The sequence below is a fragment of the Trichogramma pretiosum genome, unplaced genomic scaffold (assembly GCF_000599845.2).
Source record: "Trichogramma pretiosum strain Unisexual culture from Peru unplaced genomic scaffold, Tpre_2.0 scaffold18, whole genome shotgun sequence".
Classification (NCBI taxonomy): Eukaryota; Metazoa; Arthropoda; class Insecta; order Hymenoptera; family Trichogrammatidae; genus Trichogramma; species Trichogramma pretiosum.
The window spans coordinates 223,145-248,671 of record NW_019641681.1 but is presented as its reverse complement, the minus strand read 5'-3'; the positions used below and the strand labels follow the sequence as shown (position 1 = coordinate 248,671).

The window sequence follows — 25,527 nt, the reverse complement described above, 5'->3', positions numbered from 1 at the left end:
GTCGGCTAAGGGGGATAATAAGTACTCGATTCGTATTTAAAAATTGCGGCGGAAATCGTTTCAGAATGATTATTATTGATGCACGCGTACGATGTAATGCACAAGAAAGCAGAGAAAAGCGTACGAAGGGGTGGATGCGTGCTTTTGCATTACCCTTGCCAATAATGGCACACGCTTGCGATATCCGGGCCGGAAGCCTGGCCAAAACGCTTCGTGATATGTGATGGTCGACTCGCGCCTCTACTTCTGCCCATATCTTTAGGTACCTATGTACACTTTTTGATTTGAAAAAAAAATCGATGCAACGTGTTCGTGGGGGTCGTCGAGCAATGCAACGCATTCGATATATTATACGCAACATAGTGGGAAGGAATAAGTTGGAATCGACGCGACGAAAATCCAACGTACTATATGATATTTTGACAAATGAAACTTTTGACGAGAGCACAACGACGATGGCACCGACGAGAGCGGAGCCAACAGTAACTGCAGCGTGGACCTCCAGCCGCGCGACGGGGCCCTGAGAGCGAAATTCGAGTATACCCAGTTAAAGTTAGATATTGCATTATACGCGCATCCATACAGTCGACGAAAAAATTTGCTATTCCTCGTTATACGTATACCGTGACGACGTGGCGTCAGTCGAAGCAGAGCAATCGATCGAGCGTGCATAATAGCTACCGTTTTACGCTCCCAATAAAAAAAAATCGAAGAGAAATAAACGATACACTCGCTCGCAAGCACAGCTACGCCGGGACGAGAAAGAGAGAGAGAGAGAGAGAAAGCAATATATGGTACGCGGTCGAGAGGAGCAAAAAAAGTGCGAGAGACAATGAAATCGATAGAGTGTGTACCAACGTTAGAAGGTCTTATATCGCCTCGCGTTAAGATACGTTGCGCAGATGTCGCAAAATCGAGAGAGAGAGAGAGAGAGAGAGGGACTTTTAGTCTCTCATATGGGATGTATAGTGCAAGTACGTGCACTACGAGGAGAGCACCTTGCGCGCTGTCGTCGTCGTCGTTTGTGTCTGTGTGTGCGTACACGGCAGCGAGCGAGCAAACCCGGCGGCTCGGCGGCAGGTAACGCGATATTTGCGCTGCTCCTGTTGTCGCGTCACAGAGCAGCAGCACACGAGAGCTAGCGAGCGAGAGAGAAAGAAAATGCGACCGTCCTCGCTCTCTTTTTCCCATGAAAAGCTATGCTCAGGCGACTTTAATACGTACGCGTGTACTACCGCGCGCGCTCATGCCAGCGCAGGGCTCTGCCAAGTGTAACGAGCTCGAGACTCCCTTGTTTCTTTTTTCCTTTTGTTTTTTTTTTTACTTTTGCACTTTTCTCTCTATCTCTCTCTCTCTCTCTCGTTGAGTTGCTACGCGGTGATAAAGAGACTTGAATGACGAGACAATCGCATATCGACAGGCAGAGAGGCTTGACTCGGGAACTTTGGGGTACGCAGGACGACAGTTTCTCGGAAAAATCTCGTGCTGCGTCGAAGCGAGGGTGTGTGTCCATGTAACCTCACGTATATATATCTATGAATAAGACATTGTGTATGATGCAGTCCAAAGCAAGCAAAAAAAAGCTAAGAAGAAAGAAATAATCGAGCAATCATCGTCAACCAGGCATCATTATGAACCTCACAAAAGGGCCTCCTTTTCTTTGGCTGGCTTCACTCTCTCTCTCTCCCTCTTTTCAATAGTCCGTTGTTCTCCTATTTTGCTGCTGTTGCTGCTGCTTGTGACCGATGCCCCCGTATTTATAACATTTGGAAATTAGATACCTTCATCACTCCGTTTTTCGACCGCGCGACGATGATTGTGCGTGCACGCCGTATTATGGGACGACGTCTCATCCCTCGGACTGCTCGACTTGTGCTGCTGCTGCTGTTGCTGCTACCGTATGTTTGCATCGCACTTTTTTCCGTGCTCGGGCTGCTGCTGCTGCTGCTGCTGCTGTGCGTCGATCGGAAGATTAGTGGATCTTCAAAACGATTATTCGATGCTCGTTTAGCCGAAATTACCGACGCAGATTGATGTTTGGGTTTCGATGAAACTCCGGTTATACGATACTTTTGGAATTTTTCCTTTTCTCTCTCTCTCTCTCTCTCTTCCTTTGAGAGGTGCATGAATGGCATCTGATAGTATACGCATTTATTTACTCACGCACACACAGCAAATTACACACGCGCACACACATACACGTACACATACACACACACTCTTTTGTATACACTTCACTAATGCAAGTGACCTATTAAGTAATGAAATAAAACTGTGTCCACATTTTTTTATTTATTATTACAATGCTCCTCCGCGCAGCAACCTTTTTTTTCGGCCAAATTTTCCGTTCGAATGTTTCATCGCGAGCTACTTGCAGGCGCATCTCTGCTCGTCGCAACTGCAGTTCCACATTCTTCTTTCGAAGGCCGACAGCTCGTTATTGATAAAGTCGAAGGTCTTTTCGCTGAGCATTTCGTCGGGGAACTTGAGATTTTCGCTCGAAAATTTGTGCATCAGGCGACGCGTCTCCTCGCCGTATTCCGGCTCGGGTGGGTTTTCGACCATTCGCGGCTCCTCAGCTGCTGCCTCGTTGGAACAAGCAGCAGCCTCGTCGGCGTTGTTTTCCACGTCGATTATTGGCGTCTCGTCCGGGTCCGGCAGAATATGCGCTTGATTACGTGACGATTTGAGATTTTCGTGAAGAGAGCAATGATAACCTCGAAAAGTGCGTGCTTCTAAAAATGAACGATATTTTACGTTTGGGTGGCATGTAGGGTTGCAGATCGCCCTCGCCCGAGTCGAGGAACTTCCAGAACTGCTTGATTTTCCACTCCTTGCTGGCACTGGACGTACGGCGAAATTCCGTGGTGAAATTGCAGCTCGAGCTCGTTTCTCCGGACATCGTTCTAACCGTTCAAAAGTTAACCGCAACGAAATAAACGCGCCCGATGTTCGTTACAAAAGTTAGCTTATGGAACTTCTCGGTTTAAATGAAAAAATAGCGTTGGTATAAGCGGGGAACTTTGATTCTTCGAGGTTGGCAGCGCAACTTTGGTATATTGCAGTGCTCTGCAACCCATAACCTACGTTACCCTCGGCGTAGGGTAATGTAGAAATGACGCGTGCCCGTACAAATTTATTATGTTTTTTGAATATGCCGACACCAACCAAGTTTTTTTAAACCTTGACTTTTGAAATCACAGCATAAATAAATTTGTTCGTAATTTATCTTAAGTCCATCGAACCTTAACGCGTCTTTCGAAGAACGATAATTAAAAAAAAAAAAAAAAACGCTATTCGCGCCGTAATCATTACACGCACTGTTATAAAACGTGTGAAAATCGAAGTGTGCAGGAAAATTCGCACCACAGGCAAAAATAGACGTTACAGGAGCAGTAGATTACATATTAGCATAGAGAACAATCGGCTCCGGCAGCAAAAGTAGCTTCAGTGTGTATGTATAACGCTCGGAGTAGTTCGCAGTCGACTCGGCGGGAGGAGGGAGATATAATGTTATTGCAACTTCCCACGCACACGGGGCATTTAAATTCAAGATGGCCGTATGGGCGCATGTGTACACAACGCAAACATTACACGCACACATACCGAGGATGCACATATGATGATCTCCCTCTCACTTCGAACATTGCATATAACTTGAGCATGGCAATGTGCTGCTGCTGCTGCTGGCTGAACTGAAGTATATAACGTGACTGTATATGGCGCTCGCTATGTGTGTATGCGCATACACACACAGTGACTATTTTGCATACACACATGTATAGTTTGCGATATACCTGCGCTGCTGCTGCCACATTTCCCTCTCGCGGGCTCTCTCTTTCTCTCTCGCACTCATTGCGGAATAGTCCCCATGCGATGTTGTAGTCGCGAGTCGCGCGCGCGTTGCGATCGTTCTGTGTATACATACACACATTGTATAGGTAAACCTATATGACACATACCTTACCAATATATATATAATCTACGTCTGCCAAAGTCGTCGTCGTCGACTTGTGCGTGCCTGCGCCTGTGCTTGTGTGTGCGCACTGCACTCAGCACTCAGCTGCAAATAGTCAACAATTGCACCGACGACGACACGTTACGAGGGGGGCACCCCGTAACTGCATTTTAATACATAATTCATTGTTGTGTCCAGTGCAGCCAGTGTGTGCGTGTGTGTTTGCGAGTGCAGTGTTTGCAGTCAACAGCAGCAGCAGCAGCAGCAGCAGCCGTAGCAGCAGTTAATTTTTCCAAGGCAATTTGTACTAATAAATACAAGGTTGGGCGATAATCAAACGGACATAAGCTGGAAGTCAACGCGTCAACGAGCTGCAGCAACATCGATGAGGAACGACGGACCGACGAGCGACGACGACGAGGACGAAGATAGCGAGAGCGACGAGTCCCTGGTTGATTCTGAACAGCAGCAGCAGCAACAACAACAACAGAATCAACAACCTGACCAGCCGCAGCAGCAGCAACAACAACAACCACAACAGCAGGTAGAAGCAGGTGGAGCGTCGCCGTCGTCGTCGACGTCTTCATCCTCCGAGTCGAGTGCCAGGAGTCGAGCTGCCAGCAGTAGCAACGGCAGCAGCAGCCGCAGTTATCTGCATCAGAGACGGAGCCGACGACGGGGGGCCGCCTCCGTGGTGGGCCCGCCACCTCATCGGCCCCGACGTCAACATCAGGACCGGGTCGACGACTTGAACAATCATCATCCTCGTCCGGACGACGACGAGGACGCCGAGGAAAATATCGAGGTTGACGTAGTGCTCTTGCCAGCCGCGCAACTGAATCATCGCCATCATGTTCAGCAAGAAGCTACACGTCGACCTCAAGAAGTCCACCCTCAAAATCCAGGACCCGAGGAAGGACAGCGCGACCAGATTTAAACATCTCAAAATAGTGCTCGGTAGGTTTTTCGCGGCTGCTGCGACTCTTTTTCACATTCTCTGTCTCTCTGTAGCATTATCGTCGCGTGTCGCGTTCTAATCGCAACAGTGACGCATTGTTTGAAAATTTAAATAAAAGTGATTGAAAACAAGACATAAAAACCTTGCTAAAATGTATGCTGCAAGGAATAGTGCTATGAAATAAGTTTACGGTTTCTTATCAGTCAGTTCAGTTTGAGAGTAAATGCTTGAAACACCTGTCGAACCATATCAATAATTGTTTGACCAATTTTCTATATTTAGATTATAATTTTACTAGCTGAATAGTTGTTTTCTGATAAGTTGTTATTGCTTTTTGAATGGTATCACATTATTTACAAGTTTGAAATGATACAAAATTTGTGGTCTGAGTTAATTTATATGAATAAAGTAGGTTACCAGTGATGTGTGATAAATATTTGTTATATCTAATCAACAAATATATAACATTGAGCCAATTGAAAATTAATTTAAATTACTGCTAAACAATAATATGCAAAATTTGTTACCAATCTTTGAATTGATTATATTAATCAATTTATTTTTGTATTACAGATAATCTGGACACAGAAGATGCCAAAGGGTTCTTTGAAGCAAATTTCAGTCATGTTTATTTTATCTTATTTGACGTATTTTCTTCAGCAGAAACAAATTTACGTCAACGAGGTAATTTATTGAACAATTTTCAAAGTAATAAGTTCTTAAATGATTTATTAATCAAAGATTAACATAATAACAAAATTAACTCATAGAGAAAGTACTGAAATTTACTTTAAAATCTAATCATCGAAGGCATTGCAATATTAGTTCACGACCTTCAAACTGTAGATTAATAAAATCCAAAACCTTTTATATTAATTCACTAATCAAAATTTCTCTGCCCTCTTATTTTGCACTGCTGACAGAACTATCATTCCACTTAGGTAAGTGTAAACTTGATGAATTGTTTATTAATGTTTTTTTAACTCTGAAACATTCATTCATGATAAAAAACGTTTGAAAGTTGCAATATTGAAATGAAATATTTTTGCAGTTCATAAAGCACACCGGGAAGAGCTAGAGCAAGCGCTGCAATTACTTGAAAAAGTATTAACTCTTCTGCCTGAGTTATTGAACAGAAGATGGCAAGTTCACAGTTTAGGGACAATTTTGCAAAGGCTTTTGCATCCTAAAAATAGTTATAAGCTTCGAAGACAGGCAATAAGGTTGGTATGAGAGAATCAAGTATCAATAATGGACTAACAATCGTATAACTAATGTATGTTTGTTCAAGATATTTTATATTGTGGTATCAAGCACTTGGAGAAAATGCACCAGAACACATTCATCAGTTATTCACATGCCTTGTGCCAGGCTTTCCGCCATGTTCAGCCTCACCTCTCAGATTCGAGCGTCGAGCTGAGTCTGTTTCGTCTTCCAGCAGCACGTCAAACAATTCTGCTGGAAAAAAACACACAAAATCTGCCAGTTATGGTGACGACAAAAGCAGCCGAGAATTTTACGATTCTAACTTGAATTTCGGCATGCCCGTCATCAACGACGACTCAACAAATGCACCAGAAATAGTGCCTATACTTCCACCACAGAGCGGTGAAAAGCCTCTCGAAAATGAGTGCGTTAAATTTTTCGAATCCTTGCTGGAGTACATGGTGACGCAAGTGGTGAAAATCGAATGGCGAGATAAGCACAATCGACAGTACAAATCATTTCAATTTATCCTGGAACGCTTCAAAGCGACGTATTTGAGATACATTTGTCCGGAGTTCGATGATAATTTCTCATTGTACAAGCCAAATTTGGAAATACCGTCGATGCGAAAGCAGTCGAATTTAAGTCAAAGCGATTTAGTGCAGTGTAAAGTAGTACTCATTAAGTGGATAGCGAATTTTACTCACATCGCCAAAAAAGATGGGATTTTTTCACACTTGACGCAAAGGTATGCAGCTCCGAATCATTTTAGAAAAGAAAGACCGTACTTTGTGGTAACAAACAATATTGTCTTTGTAGCGATGACAGCGACGAGCTGCGTCGCGTATCGATGACGCACAGCTCGCTGGATTCCAGTCTCGCGTCGGCCGACCAGAGCACGCACGAGAACGCCTTCCACGAGGACAGCACCCTGGCTGCCATGGCACTGGTGCGCGACGTGCTCTACGGGAATCGCGAAAACGTCAACTTCATACACGAGATGTACAGACAGGCGTTCCTGTTGGATTTCACGCACGCCACGGCCATTCGCAAGGCCATAGGTGCTTACAAAGACTGGATACAAATGAATGTGAGTTATCTGTCACTCGCGAATGTAAAAAAATGAAAAAAAAAAAAAACATTAATGTTAACGTGTCGATTCGCAGGATGTACCGCCGTTCATGCTGGAACCTCTGGACGGTCACCGAGACCGCGAGTACGAGGAACTGCAGAAACGCGACAGATCGGACTCGGACCCGAAGAGTCCGCAGCAAGACTCGAATCAGAGACTGTCAAGACTGAGAAACGACTCGTACATCGGGGCCATACAGAAGGACGGCCTGTTCGTGCGGGCCGGACTGCAGAATGTACTGCTCGTGTTCATCACCCAGGCCTCGAACGTGTTCTTCCTCGAGACGACCGTGAGCGGGCCGGCGTCGGCCGCGCTGCTCGAGGAGCAGACCGACAGCTGCAAGCGCGTGCTCAACGTCTATCGGTACGTGGTGATGCACACGCGCCTCGAGCCCCAGACCTGGGAGCAGCTGCTGCGAGTTCTGCTGCAGATCACCTCCCAGGTGCTGGGCGAGAGAAACTCGCGGCGCAGCAGGCAGCAGTACGACACGATCGGCAGCAAGCTGGCGCCCGCCATATTTCAAACGCTCATCGTTACCTGGATCAAGGCCAATCTCAACGTCATCATATCCACTCAACTGTGGGATCAATTCCTGCAGGTTCTGACCTCGCTCACGCACTGGGAGGAGCTGATTCGAGAATGGGCTGTAAGATATTAAATTATACGCACGAATTCGCGCTATCACTCGATATAAATTCATCTCGACACACTTGTTTTTTTTTATTTTTATATTAAAGAAAACGTTAGACACGCTGACCCGAGTATTGGCCAGACACGTCTATAATCTCGATCTCAATGACCTGCCGTTGGACCGTCTGAGCGAGCAGAAATCGAAGAAGCGGCGAGGCGTCGGCGGCCGGGCGGCATCGACCGGCAGCGTTCAGCCCCAGTTACGCCGAGGCAGCACGGATCAAGAAACTGCTCAGTCCTCGAAAGAAGTCACGGGTAAATGACCTGTTGATTCTCTCACTCGGGGCTTATATAGAGAGCGTTTTTGGCGCCGACTCAAGCGACCGACGACGCGCCTCGTATACTATATGTTACAAACTAATTAAAAATTGATTTTCTCTATATCGATTCTCTCCGTACGCAGATCACGGCTTTCGGGAGTCGCGCAAGGTCCGGCCGTTGTCGCGCAGCGCCAGCGACAACTCGATCTACAACGGCAAGATACGCGCGAAAATGACGCACACCAGGCAGCGGTCTTCCCAGTACAGCAATAATACCGTCGTCGTCGTACCCGGTAAGTTGCATCCCGAGAGCAGCCAAGCGCGAAAAACTCCTTATCATGCTTTGGCGCATTTATGTATATTTATAACTTGCATACACACGCGTTTCACGCACACACAGACACACACTGCAGCTGTCTCGCGCTGTCGTTTTTGTTTTATTTTATTTTTTTTATAGTCATAATACTACTTGGCTATTTTCTTTGAACTCTGCGTGTCGCAGCGCGCGTTGACTCTCGTCTGCGCGACGTTAAAAATACATATGTATGTATAAAAGCTCGGAGAGATCAGCGATCGCGCAGACGGTCAAAAGAGAACTAGTATCGCTTGCTCGTTGACCGCGACCACCGCAGAGTTCGCGAGCGCGCAGTGTGCAACGATTACATACACTTGCTTTGAATATATTTTATACATCATATCGCAAGTTTTCTGTTTAGTGAATTTTTAATCTAGAAGTGTGCTTTGAGTGTTAGGCATATTGTCTGCCTTTTCATTTTTATTTTAAGCGAGTGTGCTTTTTTATCAGCGAATATACCGTATAATACGACGAGTTGATTTTTTTTCGTCGTTTTAACGATTCGAGTGCGACCTCGAGCAAAAGTCATTTTCTTGCGTGCATTATAAATTATCTTCGAGTCAACGAGGTTACGCAATCGGTCTCTATCGGTGCAGTCCGAAATCGCGTCGTTGGCTCGACGACAAAGCAGCGAGAAAATAATCTTCCAAAAACTAACACAGCTTGTTAAATCCTCATAATCGCCTGTTTTTTTTTGTCAACCTCCCCTATTGCCTACCGCTACCGAACATGCGTAGCCCTGCCACTGTCGATCGAGCGTGACATGGCACGATTGGCGGCCACGACGACGACGACGACGAATCATCATCATCAGCATCAAAACGGTATCCAGGGCAGCAACAACAGATCGGCGAAGACGAGGCGAGCGGCCATGGCCATGTCCCGACGCGCCAAATCCTTGGAGAGCGTCGTGACGACGGACAGCGAGCCACCGAGTCCGCGATGTCCGTCGCCCACGCCGAGCAGCGGCGTCGACAGCAACAAGGACAGTCCTATACAAATCGACAATATCGACGGCAGCAGTATCGGTAGGTTTTTGCAAGTTCTCCAACGCAGAGAATCGTTTTTCCTGCACACTCTTTCTCCATATATATTTACAAAGGGTCGTTATACAGGTTGTGGTATTTTAATTTTTTTGGTTTGTATTTTGCATCATCGTTTTACCACCGTTCTCCTATTATTATTTTTTTTTATTTTCGTCTCTACAATTGATTTTGTTTAAGTTCCATTTGCCACCTGTTATTAATAATAAATAAATGTAAATTAACAAAATCCATCAAAAAAATCATCATCTCTGAAAATGATCGACAAACACACGCGCACTCGATATAAAATAGAAGCTCATCCGCTGGATTTTTCGTTGCGCTAAAATCCTCGGCCTCGTTTCGCAGACACGAACGACCAGTCGGAGAAGCGCTCGGTGATGGCCGGCGGCGGCGTCCGTGGCTGGCTGCCCGACGTCGCCGTGGTCCTCTGGCGTCGCATGCTCTCGGCCCTGGGCGACGTCAACAACATCCAGGACCCCGTGCTGCACGGCCAGGTCATGGAGTACCTCGTCCAGCTGACCCTGACCCTGGTGAAGATCAGGCTGAATCAGGGCGTATCGGGCGACAACCAGGCGACGCCACCCACGCCGGATTTGATACCGCCGCTGACGATCATCGCACCTTGGTGCTTCAAGGTTCGTGTAAAAGGCCATTATTATTATTATTGTAATTATGTTTTCGCTTACACTGTACGCGTGTTGTCGGTGGCGTGGGAAAAGCAGCGACGCGCTCCCACGATTACGATACGCGATCTATATATGGCGAAGGGCGTCTCGAGAGAATTCGAAAGATTAAAGCCATTGTCCTTGGCTAATGCGTTTTTAATTTTTACACACACGCACGCACACAGGCGATACAGTTGCCGCAGCAGTTCGAGACCGGAAAATTGGCGGCCTATCGTCTGATCTGTCTGCTGACGATGCAGCCCCAAGACATCAGGCTGCCGAAGCAGCACCTGACGCTGTTCTATCGGGCCGTGCATCACGGCATATCGAGCAACGATCCCAAGATCCTGCACACCATCGTCAAATACACGGGGCCCCGGCTGTTCAGCCTGCATCTGCCCGGCTCGAGTCTCCTGATACTGGACTACATTCAGGCCGCCAATATCATTCTCAGCAGTCAGGACATCAACGTGCGTACACATACATGCATATTATGTTGCGATCGTAAATTATTTGTAATAATTGTTAATGACTGTACGATGTCTTGTACTGTGTAATACAGTCGCCGAGGGCGGAAGCCGTGTCGATACTGGGCTCGCTGCTGTCGCTGCCGACGACGAACGCCACGACGAGGGTGCTGCAGCCGAACGAGGCCGACATCGTGACGACGACCTGTCCCTACGCCAAGGACCACATCATCGCCATACTGATGAGATGCTGCCGCAGAGAGCCCACCGGCGTGGCGAGATGCGTGGCCCTGTCGAGCATAGCCATGTTCGTCTACAAGGAATTGTGCCATAGATCCCTGCACAGGACGGTGCCCGAGGCCTTCAACGTGCTGCTCCTGTCGCTCAAGGTACGCACACGTCTCGCAATTTCATTTTATTTATTTTTTTTTTTTTTTTGGAACTTCGATTATCATTGTGTACATAGATCAAAGTAGTTGCAGCGATGTAAGTAAGAGATGTGCGGGTTTATTTTTTGGCTGTGTAGCTGTTTTTTTTTCGTTTGTTTTGTTTTTATGGTTTTTTTCACCTTATTCGTCGCAAAGTATTTTGTGTATCTATATAGCAAGTAGAGCAAAGAGGTGTTGGATAGCGCTTTAACGTATAGTAGTTAAAAAAAAAGCACACATTAGTGTTCCGTTGGTACGAGGGAGCAAAGAATATGGCAATCCATCCGACGCAAGGACAAATTCCATTTTCTCCTGGCCAATCAGGTATTTACGAATGCGTCAAAAGTTTAATCGTATTCCTGAATGTTTGTGTCTCGTCCATTTCTCGTTTCTCTGTCTCTCTATTACCTCTACGTACGGTGCGAAGTTTCTCTCTATCGTAAGTTTTTCAACGATCGACGCAAGAAAAAAAAACAACAAAAAAATCGTTCACCCAGCTTTTTTCCCGGACAACGTTTTAACACATGTGTATTGGCTTTTGTTGACTAAGGCTTTTCTTTGCATAGTCGCTTCTTATTTTTAATATCGATTATCGTTGAGCATGATGCCACTACTGACTCACAAGACGAGCTTAAGTTACCTCGAGCGAGCTTATTTTCGTGAATTTTTGTCCATACAGACGTCTCACGCGACGGTGGCGCAGGTGGCCTGCGACTGTCTGCTCTTGCTCTGCGACAAGGCCGACGTGCTGCTGGAGCAGTACGCCGACGTGCCCGCCAAGATAATCCAGTGCCTGTCCGAGACCCTGGAGCGCACGATCGTGCAGGAGAAGAAGAGCACCCTGACGATCTCGATGCTGTTCTGCCTGGGCGAGTGGGCGATGCATCTCGGGCCGAGTCTGCTGCTGCGCTCGTACAAGGGCAAGCCCCTGCTACTCACGCTCTTCACGGTTCTCGACAACATCGTACAGGGTAGATTTAGCAAGGACCCCGCGGAGGCCTCCAGGGCCGCTCAGCAGGACAAGCAGGGCGAGGACTTCGATCCCAGCATCGCCCTCGACAATCTGCTGGACAGCGCCGCGTCCAAGGCCGCGTGGCGCGGCGGCAGCGGCAACGCCCAGTCGGTCCAGCTCGCCGCCAAGATGATCATGATGCACCTGGTCAATCATCTGGGCCACTTTCCCATGGGCATCGGCGCCGCGAGACTGTCCTCGCTCGTCGTCGAGCTCGACGACGTGCCCAACATCGAGGGCGACGAGCTCTCCTCGTCCATATTCAACGCGCCGAACATTCAGCTGCTCATGCTGTCCAACTCCATCATCATGTCGCTGGTCGAGCTCGACACTCTCGACGTGCCCGGTGGTGGCGTCACCGCCGGCCTCACCACGGCACCCTCGATGGTTCGAGTATTGCTCAGGGACTTGGCCGGCAAGGCATCCTGGGATAGCTCGATACTGTACAGCCAACCGACGAACGACGTTACGGCTCCGCAAATCAAATTCAGTGAGTTGTCTCGTCGAACGATCGAGTAATTTTGGAACGATAGAGAAACTATAATGACATTTTTGTTTGTTTTTGCAGGGCCTGCATTGACTTCGTATAAAGACGATATGTGCAGCGTAATGCCAGTACAAAGTTGTCCACCGAGACACACGATGCGTCACCACGATCCCAACGTTTTGCCAACGTTTGAAAATGGCGCAACCGACATGGACAATTTGGACGATGTAAGTCGTACATCTTAATAATGTACCATGAATCAATCCAGATGATTATCAATCTCATCTCATTATTTTCATCTACAGCTTTTGCAATACATTGGCCACACGAGTCCAGAAGTGCTCACGAATCCGGAATCGACCCTCAACTCCGCCGCACCACCGCCTCAGGGTCAGTCCCTCGAGTCCGAAACGATCGCCACCATCTTGTCTCAGCGCAACATCGAACGAGAGCACACGACGACGTGGAGCGATCACGCGAGCATAAAGGCCGCGCCGTTGCAACCGCCGAGCTGTCGACCGCCGCCCACGCCGTTCCATCACTGTCGTTTGCTGTTCTCGCACTTGGGCCTCGCCGGCTGGGAGCAGAGGCGAAAACTGCATCTGCTCGCCAAGAACGAGAAGCTGCTCAGAGAACTGCGAAACTTGGACGGGCAGAGATCGCGAGAGACGCACAAGATGGCTGTCATTTATGTGGCTCCCGGCCAAGAGGACAAAATGTCCGTGCTCAGCAACGTGTCGGCCAGCAAGGAGTACGAGAGCTTCATCGCTCGGCTCGCCTGGGAGGTCGAGCTGGAGTCGCACACGGGTTTCCTGGGTGGTCTGGTGCCGGGCAAGGCGTCCGGCGTCACCGCGCCCTACTTCGCCACCTCGTTCGCCGAGGTCATCTTCCACGTGGCCACGCGGATGCCGTCGGACAGCCCCGAGAGCCTGCTGCAAAAGACCCGGCATCTGGGCAACGACGAGATCCACATCGTCTGGTCGGAGCACTGGCGGGACTATCGTCGCGACATCATTCCCACCGAATTCTGCGACGTGCTCATCGTCATCTATCCCCTGCCGAATAAGCTCTATCGCGTGCAGGTGTCGAGAAAGCCGGAAATACCGTACTTCGGACTTCTGTTCGACGAGTGCATCGTCGAGGATTCGGTACTGCCTGGCCTCGTACGGACTACGGCCCTCGCCGCCAGCAGAGCAAAGAGGACGACACTGACGCTCTATCAACACTAGTGCGTATCGAAATATATTGCTATTTTTTTCCTGAAAGCGATCGAATGTATCATAATGATGTTTTTAATTGGAATGCAGTTACGAGGAACGGGCGAGATCAATCGACACCATAACGAGAAATCACAAGGAAGCTACGACGTTCGAAGAGTTCGCTGCTAATGTTTATTCACCTGTTCAACCACCTAGTCTCTTCGGTGGAGCTTCTTCCATATCAGGTGAGAATTTACTATTTACAATTTGATTATGCAAATGAAAAGTCGTAAAAATAAAATCTATTAATTCAAGGATCAACAACGAGCATACAATCAGCTGCCTCGACAAATCTCGCCGCAGCGCTCATTGATTCGCATCAGAGCCGTCCAAACCTTCGCGGTACTTCTGCAGCTAACAATGACAATCGAGCAAACAGAGGTATGCACAGTATTGAGTACGAATTGAAAAAAATCGATATCATTCATCTCACGCCACATCGTCATTGAATAAAAAAAATGAACGAAGCAATATCCGCACAATCGACTTGTTTCTTACCATTTAAAAAGAATAACACGATTAACATTACTATCTTTCACTCGTATCATTGTTTATTCAAAACTACTAACGCGCTTATCGACATTTTACTCTTTTTCTTGTTTGGACAGTCTTGCAAAGTCTGTTGAGAGGTAATACTTCCATTCTACGTATACCCTAGATAATAGTACTAGCGCTAATTAGAAGCTTTACTTACTCTCACAAACACGCGTCGTTTGGTTTTAATCCACGTGTTTGTGGTGTCTTTCGAAGGTATTGCTTACGAAATTTATCCCAAGACGTTCAATTTTTATACTAATTTTTGGTTTTTTCATCACCGATTTTAGTGTCTGATGGAGGTCGCGTATGGTTTAGCAGTGATACCACCGACAGTTCAACTCTTCATGGAATTTCACCACGACCAGCCAAGAAAATGTCCTTCAAATCGGGACCTAGAAACAAAAATAATGTCCAACCGACGCCACCCGATAGTCCTCGTTATAAGTAGGACATCACAATCATTAAGACTACTGTTCAAAGAAATGCGATACTTTTAATAGATGGCTTTCGTCTTAACATTGTGTTAACTTCGACTAAAGGCTATATTAAAAGTAATTATGTAATATGTATATTAAATGGTTTCGTACCGTGTAGATTTTACGATTTTTATATATTGTTAAGATCAATATTATACTATAAGAATTAGTATCCATTTGACAAAATATGTGAAATTTTGGCATACAAAAAACTGCTTTTAAAAGTTATTCTCTATGACAGAGAGCAGTTATACTTTGAGCATTTTTATAATGACACATAGTAGTAGTAGTAGTAGTAGTAGTAGTAGTAGTAGTAGTGATGAAAGGGTATGATAAAAATTATAACTGTATTTGAAACATATGCTGCAAATTGGTTCATTGTAAATGGAGTTAATTTACAGTTGACTTACAAGTTTTATGTTTTTCCGTCCTTAGCTTAGTTTTGTAAGATTGTGTGTAAAAATGTTCAGGAAAAGACTAATGATAATTTTAGGACCCATCATTTAAAGATTTTCATCGACTCGTAATATCGACCATCATTAATGTTCATAAATTATCAATTATAAAAGCTTCATGTTACGTATTTAAAGTTTCATTCATCTTAAACTTCAGCATAAATACAGTATTTACAATCAGAATCAATTAATACAAATTTGATTGACATCATTCATATTTTTATATTTTATTTTTAAAAATCTGTTTTTACAGATTACATTCCGCACAATCGCTATTGAATAAGCATTTTTCAATGACAGCTATAATGCATATGAACATTCCATTATAATTCATTGTTTGAATATGCAATAATGAAATCGTTAATACCCTATAAAGTCATTAAAACGCCTTAACATATTCAAGACTATAAAATAGAATATTTATCAAATACTTATTGAGTAAGTAAATTTACTGTATAAAAATTGAAATAGGAGTTATAGAGATCAAAGAATCAAAGTATTATCATCGATATAACAATTGTTAAAGTTATACAAATAGCAAGCTATTAATTAAAACAAATAAATCATTAAATCAAAAATCAAACCTTAGAATTTGGGAATGATAGATGAAAAGATTTGTGGAATCTTGTATGGGAGATACTGTACATGAGTATGTGTATCAATTGTAGTCTATGGCCAAAGCATTATTTTTTCACTTATTTATAAAAAAAAATTGAAAAATATATATGAATTGTATATAAATAGAAGAAAAGTAGTGTCTGGACCATCGAAAATGTTATTCAAATTTTATGTATAAAACTAAAAATAAATTTGTCTCAAATTGTCAAAAATGTAAAATTATATTTAACATAATGAGATGGGTTAGATATGATTGTGGAAAATGTAATGTACTTAAAAAAATCAAATTTTCTTGCAATTGTTATTTCTTATTTGCTATTAAAATCTGTATTATTTATTTAACATACTAATAATATTACTATTGAAAATTATATATATAGATATATAAATATATTCGCTCGACTATTTTTCTTAATAATGTACCTTATTACGTATTACGAGTTAGTATGTTATACATGAAAATATATTATAAAGTTATAAACATGCACAGAATAATTTTCATGAGTTCCGTCTTGTGAAAATTAATTAAATTTCGCGAAGTGGACACAAAATGTTATAAATATTGTTGTTTCCACGTCCATACGTGACTTGTAACTTTTTTTAATAAATACATTTAAAAAATTCGCCAATCTTGTTCGTTTTATACAATTTACAAATTATTTCAAAAAATTCGCCAATGAAACAGTTACTCCTCTCGTGGACACTTTCGAAACTAAGCGCGGCATACGTGAACGCGAAACTGCCGAGCCGACGCTCGCCGTGCCCATGCGATTGGTGGCATAATTACAGCCATACATATTCTTGTTTTGTTTTGTCTGTATTTGAATAAATAAATTGTCAAAATGGTAAGTGACAGAAGAGCATTGTCGATTTTATTCATTTGTTCATAAAGATCGATGATTACCGCGTTTACTGAATCATTCAAAACAGTTCAATTATAACTTGAAATCACATGTTCTCAGTCATATGTCAACCTTTAAATTTTGAACTATTTATAACCATAAATTGAAAATTTGTAGAATTATTTGCTGGATTTCTCTTGTTAACACAAGATTATACACAAAAAATGTCATCACGAATTTGTAGAATGATTCCAATTTTGTTCTACAGAAACCCCTTATGCTTCATGGGCACGAACGTGCCATCACGATGATTAAATTCAACAGGGAAGGTGATTTGATCTTCTCTGCTTCAAAAGATAAAAAGCCTAATGTCTGGTATTCTATAAATGGAGAAAGGCTAGGTACTTTTAATGGACACAATGGTTCTATTTGGTGCATTGACGTAAACTGGGACTCAACTCGTCTCTTATCAGGCAGTGGTGACAATTCCTTGAGATTCTGGGATTGTCAATACGGTAAGTTTTTACTCTTACGGATTAATCTCATTAGTTTAATTGAATAATTAATATTAAACTCAATATTTTATTTAGGCAAAGAGATTTCAAAACTTAACACAAAGAGTTCGGTAAGAACTTGCAGTTTCAGTTTTTGTGGAAACTTAGCTGTTTACACCACTGACAAAGCTCTTGGACATAATTGCGAAATGTTCATTATTGATGTAAGAGCTCCAGAACCTGTTCTTCAACCAGAAGATAACATCTGCAGAACAATGATGGCTGAGTCTAGAGTATCTTCTGTACTTTGGGGTGCTTTGGATGAAACTATCATAACTGGTCACGAAAATGGTACTTTAGCTATCTGGGATAGCAGGGTGAGTTAATTTTTATTTTTGAATATTGTATGAAACTGCTGCCGCAGTCTATCATTACTAAAATAACTTATTTATATTTTATTTTCAATCTCTGTATAGACTGGAAAAAAATTAACTGACGCTGAAGGACATTCAGCACCTGGAAGTGATAGATCAAACCGGTCTTCCATTAATGATATGCAATTTAATAAAGATGGAACCATGTTCATTACTGCATCTAAAGACCACACAGCCAAGCTGTTTGATAGTGAGTCCTTGGTTGGTTTAAAAACTTACAAAACAGAGCGTCCAGTTAACTCTGCCACTATTTCTCCAACTCATGATTATGTAAGTTTTGTTTTAAACATTAAATTTCAACAATAGTTGCATTTTTTCTCATTTTTTGTGATTTTATAGGTCGTTGTTGGAGGTGGTCAAGATGCAATGGATGTAACCACAACATCTGCCAAGCAAGGAAAGTTTGATGCTCGTTTCTATCACATGGTCTTTGAAGAAGAATTTGCACGATTGAAGGGTCATTTTGGTCCAATTAATTCTCTAGCTTTCCACCCGAACGGACGCACACTTGCTACCGGTGGAGAGGACGGTTATATTCGTATTAACAATTTAGACCAATCATACTTTGACTATCAATTTGAATATTAAATCATTTGAAAATTATTCACATTAAAAATACATTTTTATTAAAATTTCTTGACTTTTGTCTGATTTTTAATCATAAGAGTAAAACAGTTTTTTACATACCACCTAATTGTATATAAACATGTAACTTCTTGAATTATATTTGTAACAATGTTTTATTTTAGTGACTTAAAATTATCTTTCATTGAAGCTGACTAAACGTTCCAAGATTCTTACTTTATTATTCTTTTAGGTCAATAAGTTATTTAAATTCCGAAAACCGTTGAATTCTTACCAGTGTAGTGCCCTAAAATCAAATAATTAATTAGTATTTGTAGCATTATTTTTATTGTCAAATATAAAAATATAGTGAGATACCTTGAATATTTTATTTTCGAATTTGTAACTGCCTCATACACTGATGCTAAATCATCTACACTTAAAAAATCAATTATAAATTCACAGCATAAATCTGGTAATTTTTTTAATGTCAATACTTGAAAATATTTCATGACTATGCGTTCAAAAATAGATCTTCTATGACTTTCAACAATGAGTCCTTTAATAATTTTGCCAGTATCACCAAAGCGATAATTAAAATTTTGTTCGTCCAAAAATTCTTTGTATGAAGCATTTTTCAAGTAATGTAATCTTTTCTTAGCATTTACAACGCAAAGATCATAGAGCGACCTTTTATCACTAATCATCGTCTTTTTTGCAAGATCGAATTCTTCTTGCCCACGTTCAAATTCAAAAATTAATAATTCAGACTTCAAATTTTCCGGAGATGAATTCAAGTATTTATATAAGAAATTTTTTTTTTCTTCGTTCAAGAATATATTGAACTTTTGAACAGTTTTAAGAAACAATTTTAAAGTGAACTCATATCTATCTTCGGAGCCGTGTGACTCTAATAAATCTGAAAACATTAAATAACGTTAATTTTTTATTTGTTTGCGAATAACGAGTTTTTATAGTATGAAACGAATGGGCTTACTCGATTTTAGCAGTAACACACATGCGTTCGGAGTTAGCTCCCTGTCCTTTATCATTTTTGTCCCCATTAAAAATCTCAACACGCCCTTGTGGTCTTCCGCAGTCAAGACGAATCCTTTACTTTCCAAAAGTTCGAGGATTGCCATGAGACTTTCGATCAAATCTAAATTCAATTCGTAATGCGATTCGTAATTGAAGTAGCCCAATTCCTGAAAAGTGACGCTTTGCACGTCGGCACCGTTCTTCACGAGCAAATAGACGGCGTCGTATTGCAGGAGAGACACGGCTATGTTGAGAGCCGAAAAGCCGTACTTATCTTTGGCGTTGACGTTGACTCCGTTCTCTAAAAGTAATTTCATCATGTACTTCAGATGTCTTTCTCCGGAGCTCATATAGTGCACACGTTTTCCAATGTTTCGGGTAGCAATATAATAACGACCGGCATAAGGACCGCCTGATCCATGAAATATTATAGGTGATGGTTCTCTATTGTAAGTCATAGTTATCAGTTTATGCAGAGCGTTTCGACCATCATCAGGATCAACGTTCGGATCAGCACCACACTTCAATAGTAATTCGAAAATTTTTATAGACTTTATCTCGGGTATTTCTGGGTCAATATCACCGTCAAGATCCTGCACTTTTCCTTTTCCATGATATTTGTTAGAACAATCAACTATGCCTTTAATCATGGCGTGGTCGAGTGAGAGATTCGCATCGACGCCCATATCGATGAACTTCTTAACTATATCGTACATTCCCTTTAAGCAGGCTATTTGTAAATATGAAAGTCCATTACTATCGCAGCGATTTTCATCGAGGCAAGTCTTGAGCATTAATTTTTCTACAGCTTCACTGAAATCCTTTCTTTCAGCCATGTGAATTGCTGTTTGTCCGGTCTTGTCAATAGGCATAAGTTTGACTTCGTATGTCTCAACGAGGAATTCAATTATATGAATACGATTTTTCTTCACGGACCAATATATGATTTCGTTGATTTCCTGGGGCGTCAATGTTTGGCCGAGGCGTTTTTGCACTTGTTCGAAATCATACGGATTATGACGGCACAAATAATTCAAGCGTTCATACAGCTGAATGGTTCCCTTTTGTTGGTCGAGTCTTTTGCACTTGTCTTTTTTGCTTACGCTGGACATCTTGAAAATTCTAATAGAGAAAGAACAACAGTTAAACTGTTTGACTGCTTTTCCACGGGTACAATTGAGATCAAAGCACCAAACTGCGTTTGTTTACACTTTACGATTTTAGATCGTCCGGCCGTATTTATACGTTAAGCGATGAAATTGATCGATGTACCTGTATAGATATTTCTCAGCGCTGAATAGTAAATTTTAGCTCGATATACAGTTCAGCAGACTGTGACACTAATGCACATAGCTTCCTATCCCGAAATCCAACTTGAACGATCCTGATTCAACGGCAAGGCAGCAGAATCGGCTATGAGACTGTACAGTCTGAATTCACTTATTTTAAAGAGCAACGAATTTGTGGAACCACACGAGATCCCGCGCGGCGCAGTAGTTCGTCGCTCGCCTGCATTGAAACGACGCAGCGCTGCCATCGGTCTTCTTGATACATCCTATTCTAGCATTCCAATTTCCACCACGAGTTGCAATTCGATTTTGTAGTCTGCAGTTCGAACTTATTTTGATCTTTACATCACTCGCCTTTTCGTATTTTTCATTATGGGTACCGTCGCAAAGGAAAATACCAATATCAACGAAGATGTTGACACTGGAATGCCCTACGAGGCCACTGTCATCGAAAGTTTATGCATGAACTGTGGAGAAAATGTTAGTTCTTTTAGGTGTTATGTTTGTTTTTAACTAGATGACAATGATATTTACTCAAGTTTTTAAATATTTTATTTACAGGGTGAAACGAGACTGTTTCTGACTAAAATTCCTCACTATAAGGATGTTGTCTTAATGTCATTTGACTGTTCGCATTGTGGTTTCCAAAACAATGAAATTCAAAATTCAGGAAAGATTGAAGATAAAGGAATAAGAATTACTTTGAGAGTACAATCCAAAGATGATTTGAATAGACAAGTGGTCAAATCTGATTACACAAGTGTAAGTATACCTCATTTGGAGTTTGAAATTCCATCACAATCACAAAAAGGAGGTGCGTCGAGAATACTTTTTTGTTAAAATCAATGTTTTTGAACAAAATGACTAATTATTGCTTTTTGTTTAGGAATAACAACTATTGAAGGACTGATTGATCGCAGTATTGCTGGTCTTGACCAAGATCAAGAAAGACGGAGGTCAGAAAATCCCCAAGCTGCAGAGCAAATTGATAAATTTATTGAAAAATTGAAAGCTTTAAAAGATGTTAAAGAACCATACACTATATATTTTGAAGATATATCTGGCAATACAAATGTCCAGAATCCACTTGCTCCGCAAAAAGATAAGCAAGCTGATATTTCTTATTTTAAGAGAACCATGGATCAAAATCATATTTTAGGTATTTACATTGAAAATGAAGATAAATTACTGCAGCCTATTAATGAGGAAGAATATACATTGGAGGATATAGAAGGAGAAGTCATGACATTTCCTACCAACTGTCCAGAGTGCAATGCCCCTTGTCAAACTAATATGAAAATGACCAGTAAGTAGATATCTTTTATTTACAATTTTAGACAAGATAAATTTACTTACCTTTGATTATTATTTCAGAAATTCCTTACTTTAAAGAAGTTGTCATAATGGCAACAGTATGTGATGCATGTGGACATAAAACTAATGAAGTGAAAAGTGGAAGTGGAATAGAACCTCAAGGAGTGATGATCAAAATAGAAATAGAAGGAAAAGAAGATTTTAGCAGAGATTTATTGAAGTCTGAAACATGTTATATGCGCATTCCTGAACTAGACTTAGAAGTTAGCCCTACAACATTAGGAGGTCGCTTTACAACTGTGGAGGGTGTTATTTCAGCAGTTAGAGATCAACTATCAACTTCTACTGTTTTGACTGGAGATAGTGCTGATACAGAAACTACCAAGAGAATGGACAACTTTATTTCACAATTGAATAAAATCTTAGAAGGAGAAATGAAAGTTACTCTAATTCTTGATGATCCAGCTGGAAACAGTTATATACAAAGCTTGGCTGATTCTGGTACTGATGATCGATTAACAATTACAAAATATGAAAGATCATTTGAACAAAACGATGAACTAGGCATTAATGATATGAAAGTTGATAATTATTAAAATTTTATTGAAAAAATAAAGTTGTTTTTATGAATTGTAAATTTCTGAGTGACAAATATTATTCCTGCATGAATTTCTTCATCAGTTCTTCCTCGTCTTCTTCTTCCTCTATTTTCCTAAAAATGAACAAATTACATGTATCAATTTTGTTGATTAAAATAACATCCCCACAGAAACTCACGTTACAACAGGAACGGCATCCAGAATTTTTAAATTAGGTAATACTTTGATGCATTTTTCACGCCAAACTTCTTCTTCGAGGTTTTCAATGAGAGGATTTCCTCTGAACAAAAACTCTTCGAGCTTTGGTAAATCTGCAAGCTTATTGAATTCAACCCAATCCTTCACCAAATTATGCGCCATGTAAAGTACTCTGAGTGCCTTCAAACCGGAGATGCCTCGAATTTTTTCGATCTGATTGTAAGATATCCACAATTCTTGCAAATGTTCACCGATGGCTTCCAAGCCAGAAAACGTTTTAATGTTATTTCTTCCCAGAGAGAGAATCTTTAAATTTTTCAAGGAATTGATTCCGGTTATGCGATCGATTTGATTCGTCGATAACGATAATTTTCTAAGAAGATTTTTAAAATTTACTCAAGAGACTCGCGATTATAATAAATAATTGTGAATAGGTGACTAACTCGACTTTCTCTAAAACAGATAAACTATTATCCATTTTCACAATGGGAGGCCACTGAAAACACAGTAACACTTCTTTGGCGTCCTTTGGAGCTTTGTTATTTTTTTCTTTCCATCGTTCAATGGCTTCTTTACACGTTGTCGGCTTATAGGCCTAAATTACAAAAATAAAAATAAAATCACAACTTTTTGATTCAGAAAAATGTTAATAAAAATCAAAAATTACCATTTTTATTATTTGTAAAGCAGCAGCTACTCAAATTATTCGATAAAAAAAAGTTGATTAACCCTATGTTTATTATTTGGTTTGTCGATAATTTCAATAATAACAATTGGGAAACCCTATAACAACCTGATAACAAAATAATTCTAAACTTTATGATTTACATAGTGATCTTTAACTGTTGGAGTACTTTTTTAACTAATTAAAAGTTGATTATATTTATAAAAATTTCCTTGAATTACGTATTTTAAAACGCTTATTATTTGGAAACATTTATACTCTTACAAACGAAGCATCAAAAATTTATTCATAAAATAATTTCATCATTCCTATTATTCGAATCATTCTTTTTTTTGTACTTCCCGCTCTATAATTCGACCCGTCGCAGAAGTCATCATAACCGGCTTTTACCCGGATTGTGGACTGGTGTGTGAGAAACATGTGCGCCGTCCTTTCTTAAAAAGTACATCCACACGATAAACATGGCCGAAGTAAGTTTTACCTTTTTTTAATGAATAAACAAACTATTTCCTACAATCTCAGGCTAATATTAAACGATTGCTACTTCTTATACATTTAAGCAATAAAATCTGATTAATATCCATCAGATTTATGAAATGTAGATTAAAAAGAAAACGAAAATTTGTTAGGTTAAACAAGTCAAAAAGATTCCTAGAATTAATTGCTTATTTAATTTTCAGGTAGATGAAACCCTCAAAAAGAAAAGGACCTTCAGGAAGTTCACCTTCCGAGGTGTCGACCTGGATCAATTGCTTGATTCGTCAAAGTAAGTGTGAATATTAGTGCAATGATTAATTTTAATGTATGCGTTCAAACAGTGTTTTCCTTCAGTTCTTATTTGTATTCATGATGCCTTAATATAATCAACAATCAGTACATAGTTTTAACTCAATAATGGTATTTAAAATGACTTTGAGTAATATTAGCTGTTGAATTTTTTTATGGATGATAATTTATATACAATTTACCTACTATGATAATTTTTTAACTCATGGTGTTTTTATTACAGTGAGCAATTCATGAGTTTGGTGCATTGCCGTGCCAGAAGGCGTTTATCTCAGGGCCTGAAGCGCAAGCCTATGGCTTTAATCAAAAAATTGCGTAAAGCCAAACAAGAAGCCCCACCAAATGAAAAACCAGAGATTGTAAAAACTCATTTGAGAAACATGATCATTGTCCCAGAAATGGTTGGTTCCATTATTGGAGTGTATAATGGAAAAACTTTCAACCAAGTTGAAATCAAACCCGAAATGATTGGTCACTATTTGGGAGAATTCTCGATTACGTACAAACCTGTCAAGCATGGTAGACCCGGTATTGGTGCTACTCACTCTTCTCGTTTTATACCATTGAAGTAAATGAATAAAAAAAATTCATATTTATAACTCAAATTTCGTTTTTTTTCTAAACAAAAATACCATCACAAAAAAGCTATTAAAGTTAATCTTATGACCGATATTTGGAAAATATGGAACAACTATTTTTCATTGCATGTTTATTATTAATTTTTGCTTTTGACCCTGGTTATAAAAGTTGATTCTTATTCTTTTAAACATTGAAATGACTAAGTTTTCATAAGCACATACAATATTGGAAAATAAATGTGATGCTGTAAGAAGTAGAGAAAAATAGTAGGAAAAGTTTTATAAAATATATTCAAAACATTTTTTTTGTAATTAATTTTCGTCTTTATCTTTAATGATGAAATGATTACAGTTAAACATTTCGATTATTTATAATTTACATACCAATGAAAAATGAATGTGTCTGTTTCTAGAGCGCGATTAAGTATATTAATGTGGGATATAATAACGTTTTCTCCTTGCACAGATTTTTTTTTCAAATATAATAATTGAATCATACTTTTAAATCGTAAAACTACAATTGCTTTGTTAACAAAGGGATATATATATTTTTTATATATAATTATATACCTAGTATACTATATAAGAGCAAAATAAGACTGTATATACTATGCCGTAAATAAGTAAGAAAAAATGTCGCTTGATATTCACGAAAAACATTTTATACAGTATTTACACATTGGCGTATAAATAAACG

At 40.9% G+C, this 25,527-nt stretch overlaps 6 protein-coding genes across 9 annotated transcripts; 4 read left to right on the top strand and 2 right to left on the bottom strand.

Moving 5' to 3' along the window:
- The first annotated feature begins 3,922 nt into the window (after positions 1 to 3,922).
- On the top strand, positions 3,923 to 16,633 carry LOC106652326 (ral GTPase-activating protein subunit alpha-1). 4 transcript variants are annotated; one of them, XM_023460996.1, is made up of 21 exons: positions 3,923 to 4,915; positions 5,490 to 5,600; positions 5,840 to 5,857; positions 5,968 to 6,139; positions 6,208 to 6,870; positions 6,942 to 7,212; positions 7,289 to 7,900; positions 7,992 to 8,199; positions 8,348 to 8,497; positions 9,297 to 9,587; positions 9,951 to 10,240; positions 10,456 to 10,740; positions 10,833 to 11,126; positions 11,409 to 11,489; positions 11,845 to 12,667; positions 12,746 to 12,891; positions 12,970 to 13,892; positions 13,972 to 14,108; positions 14,179 to 14,304; positions 14,532 to 14,552; positions 14,748 to 16,633. In XM_023460996.1, the coding sequence occupies exons 1-21, from the start codon at positions 4,810 to 4,812 to the stop codon at positions 14,906 to 14,908; spliced, it is 5,889 nt and encodes a 1,962-aa protein (XP_023316764.1). In that variant the 5' UTR covers positions 3,923 to 4,809; the 3' UTR covers positions 14,909 to 16,633. The 4 variants fall into 4 exon arrangements, with proteins under 4 accessions (XP_023316764.1, XP_023316765.1, XP_014226707.1 ...); XM_023460997.1 differs by lacking the exon at positions 5,840 to 5,857; XM_014371221.2 differs by lacking the exon at positions 11,409 to 11,489 and having other exon boundaries at positions 3,924 to 4,915.
- Positions 16,634 to 16,765: 132 nt separating this feature from the next.
- On the top strand, positions 16,766 to 18,522 carry LOC106652358 (eukaryotic translation initiation factor 3 subunit I-like). Its single transcript, XM_014371285.2, has 5 exons — positions 16,766 to 16,854; positions 17,120 to 17,366; positions 17,442 to 17,722; positions 17,822 to 18,049; positions 18,119 to 18,522. The coding sequence occupies exons 1-5, from the start codon at positions 16,852 to 16,854 to the stop codon at positions 18,365 to 18,367; spliced, it is 1,008 nt and encodes a 335-aa protein (XP_014226771.1). The 5' UTR covers positions 16,766 to 16,851; the 3' UTR covers positions 18,368 to 18,522.
- On the bottom strand, positions 18,383 to 20,852 carry LOC106652356 (ankyrin-1-like). Its single transcript, XM_014371283.2, has 4 exons — positions 20,654 to 20,852; positions 19,341 to 20,503; positions 18,722 to 19,262; positions 18,383 to 18,650 (listed from the first exon to the last, which is right to left on the bottom strand). The coding sequence occupies exons 2-4, from the start codon at positions 20,491 to 20,493 to the stop codon at positions 18,635 to 18,637; spliced, it is 1,710 nt and encodes a 569-aa protein (XP_014226769.1). The 5' UTR covers positions 20,494 to 20,503; positions 20,654 to 20,852; the 3' UTR covers positions 18,383 to 18,634.
- A 135-nt stretch (positions 20,853 to 20,987) lies between these two features.
- On the top strand, positions 20,988 to 22,580 carry LOC106652357 (zinc finger protein ZPR1). The gene is made up of 4 exons (XM_014371284.2): positions 20,988 to 21,150; positions 21,232 to 21,484; positions 21,557 to 21,976; positions 22,045 to 22,580. Exons 1-4 carry the CDS (start codon positions 21,043 to 21,045, stop codon positions 22,578 to 22,580), a joined length of 1,317 nt encoding a protein of 438 aa, XP_014226770.1. The 5' UTR covers positions 20,988 to 21,042.
- Positions 22,581 to 22,638: 58 nt separating this feature from the next.
- Positions 22,639 to 23,840, bottom strand: LOC106652176 (dynein light chain 1, axonemal-like). The gene is made up of 4 exons (XM_014370971.1): positions 23,805 to 23,840; positions 23,225 to 23,376; positions 22,762 to 23,154; positions 22,639 to 22,696 (listed from the first exon to the last, which is right to left on the bottom strand). The coding sequence occupies exons 1-4, from the start codon at positions 23,838 to 23,840 to the stop codon at positions 22,639 to 22,641; spliced, it is 639 nt and encodes a 212-aa protein (XP_014226457.1).
- A 4-nt stretch (positions 23,841 to 23,844) lies between these two features.
- LOC106652245 (40S ribosomal protein S15-like) lies at positions 23,845 to 24,857 on the top strand. The gene is made up of 3 exons (XM_014371079.1): positions 23,845 to 23,936; positions 24,147 to 24,232; positions 24,476 to 24,857. The coding sequence occupies exons 1-3, from the start codon at positions 23,928 to 23,930 to the stop codon at positions 24,822 to 24,824; spliced, it is 444 nt and encodes a 147-aa protein (XP_014226565.1). The 5' UTR covers positions 23,845 to 23,927; the 3' UTR covers positions 24,825 to 24,857.
- Positions 24,858 to 25,527: the final 670 nt, after the last annotated feature.

Coding starts and splice junctions, on each gene's coding strand:
- LOC106652326 (XM_023460996.1), top strand. CDS start 4,810: ATGTTCAGCAAGAAGCTACACGTCGACCTCAAGAAGTCCACCCTCAAA. Junction 11,490..11,844: donor ATTTTCTCCTGGCCAATCAG/GTATTTACGAAT, acceptor TTGTCCATACAG/ACGTCTCACGCGACGGTGGC. Junction 12,668..12,745: donor GGCTCCGCAAATCAAATTCA/GTGAGTTGTCTC, acceptor TTGTTTTTGCAG/GGCCTGCATTGACTTCGTAT.
- LOC106652358 (XM_014371285.2), top strand. Junction 17,723..17,821: donor TAGCTATCTGGGATAGCAGG/GTGAGTTAATTT, acceptor ATCTCTGTATAG/ACTGGAAAAAAATTAACTGA. Junction 18,050..18,118: donor TTTCTCCAACTCATGATTAT/GTAAGTTTTGTT, acceptor GTGATTTTATAG/GTCGTTGTTGGAGGTGGTCA.
- LOC106652356 (XM_014371283.2), bottom strand. CDS start 20,493: ATGTCCAGCGTAAGCAAAAAAGACAAGTGCAAAAGACTCGACCAACAA. Junction 19,263..19,340: donor TGTGTTACTGCTAAAATCGA/GTAAGCCCATTC, acceptor TAATGTTTTCAG/ATTTATTAGAGTCACACGGC.
- LOC106652357 (XM_014371284.2), top strand. CDS start 21,043: ATGGGTACCGTCGCAAAGGAAAATACCAATATCAACGAAGATGTTGAC. Junction 21,151..21,231: donor GCATGAACTGTGGAGAAAAT/GTTAGTTCTTTT, acceptor TTTTATTTACAG/GGTGAAACGAGACTGTTTCT. Junction 21,977..22,044: donor AACTAATATGAAAATGACCA/GTAAGTAGATAT, acceptor TTATTATTTCAG/AAATTCCTTACTTTAAAGAA.
- LOC106652176 (XM_014370971.1), bottom strand. CDS start 23,840: ATGACTTCTGCGACGGGTCGAATTATAGAGCGGGAA. Junction 23,155..23,224: donor TCTGTTTTAGAGAAAGTCGA/GTTAGTCACCTA, acceptor AAATCTTCTTAG/AAAATTATCGTTATCGACGA. Junction 22,697..22,761: donor GATGCCGTTCCTGTTGTAAC/GTGAGTTTCTGT, acceptor GTTCATTTTTAG/GAAAATAGAGGAAGAAGAAG.
- LOC106652245 (XM_014371079.1), top strand. Junction 24,233..24,475: donor CAATTGCTTGATTCGTCAAA/GTAAGTGTGAAT, acceptor TTTTTATTACAG/TGAGCAATTCATGAGTTTGG.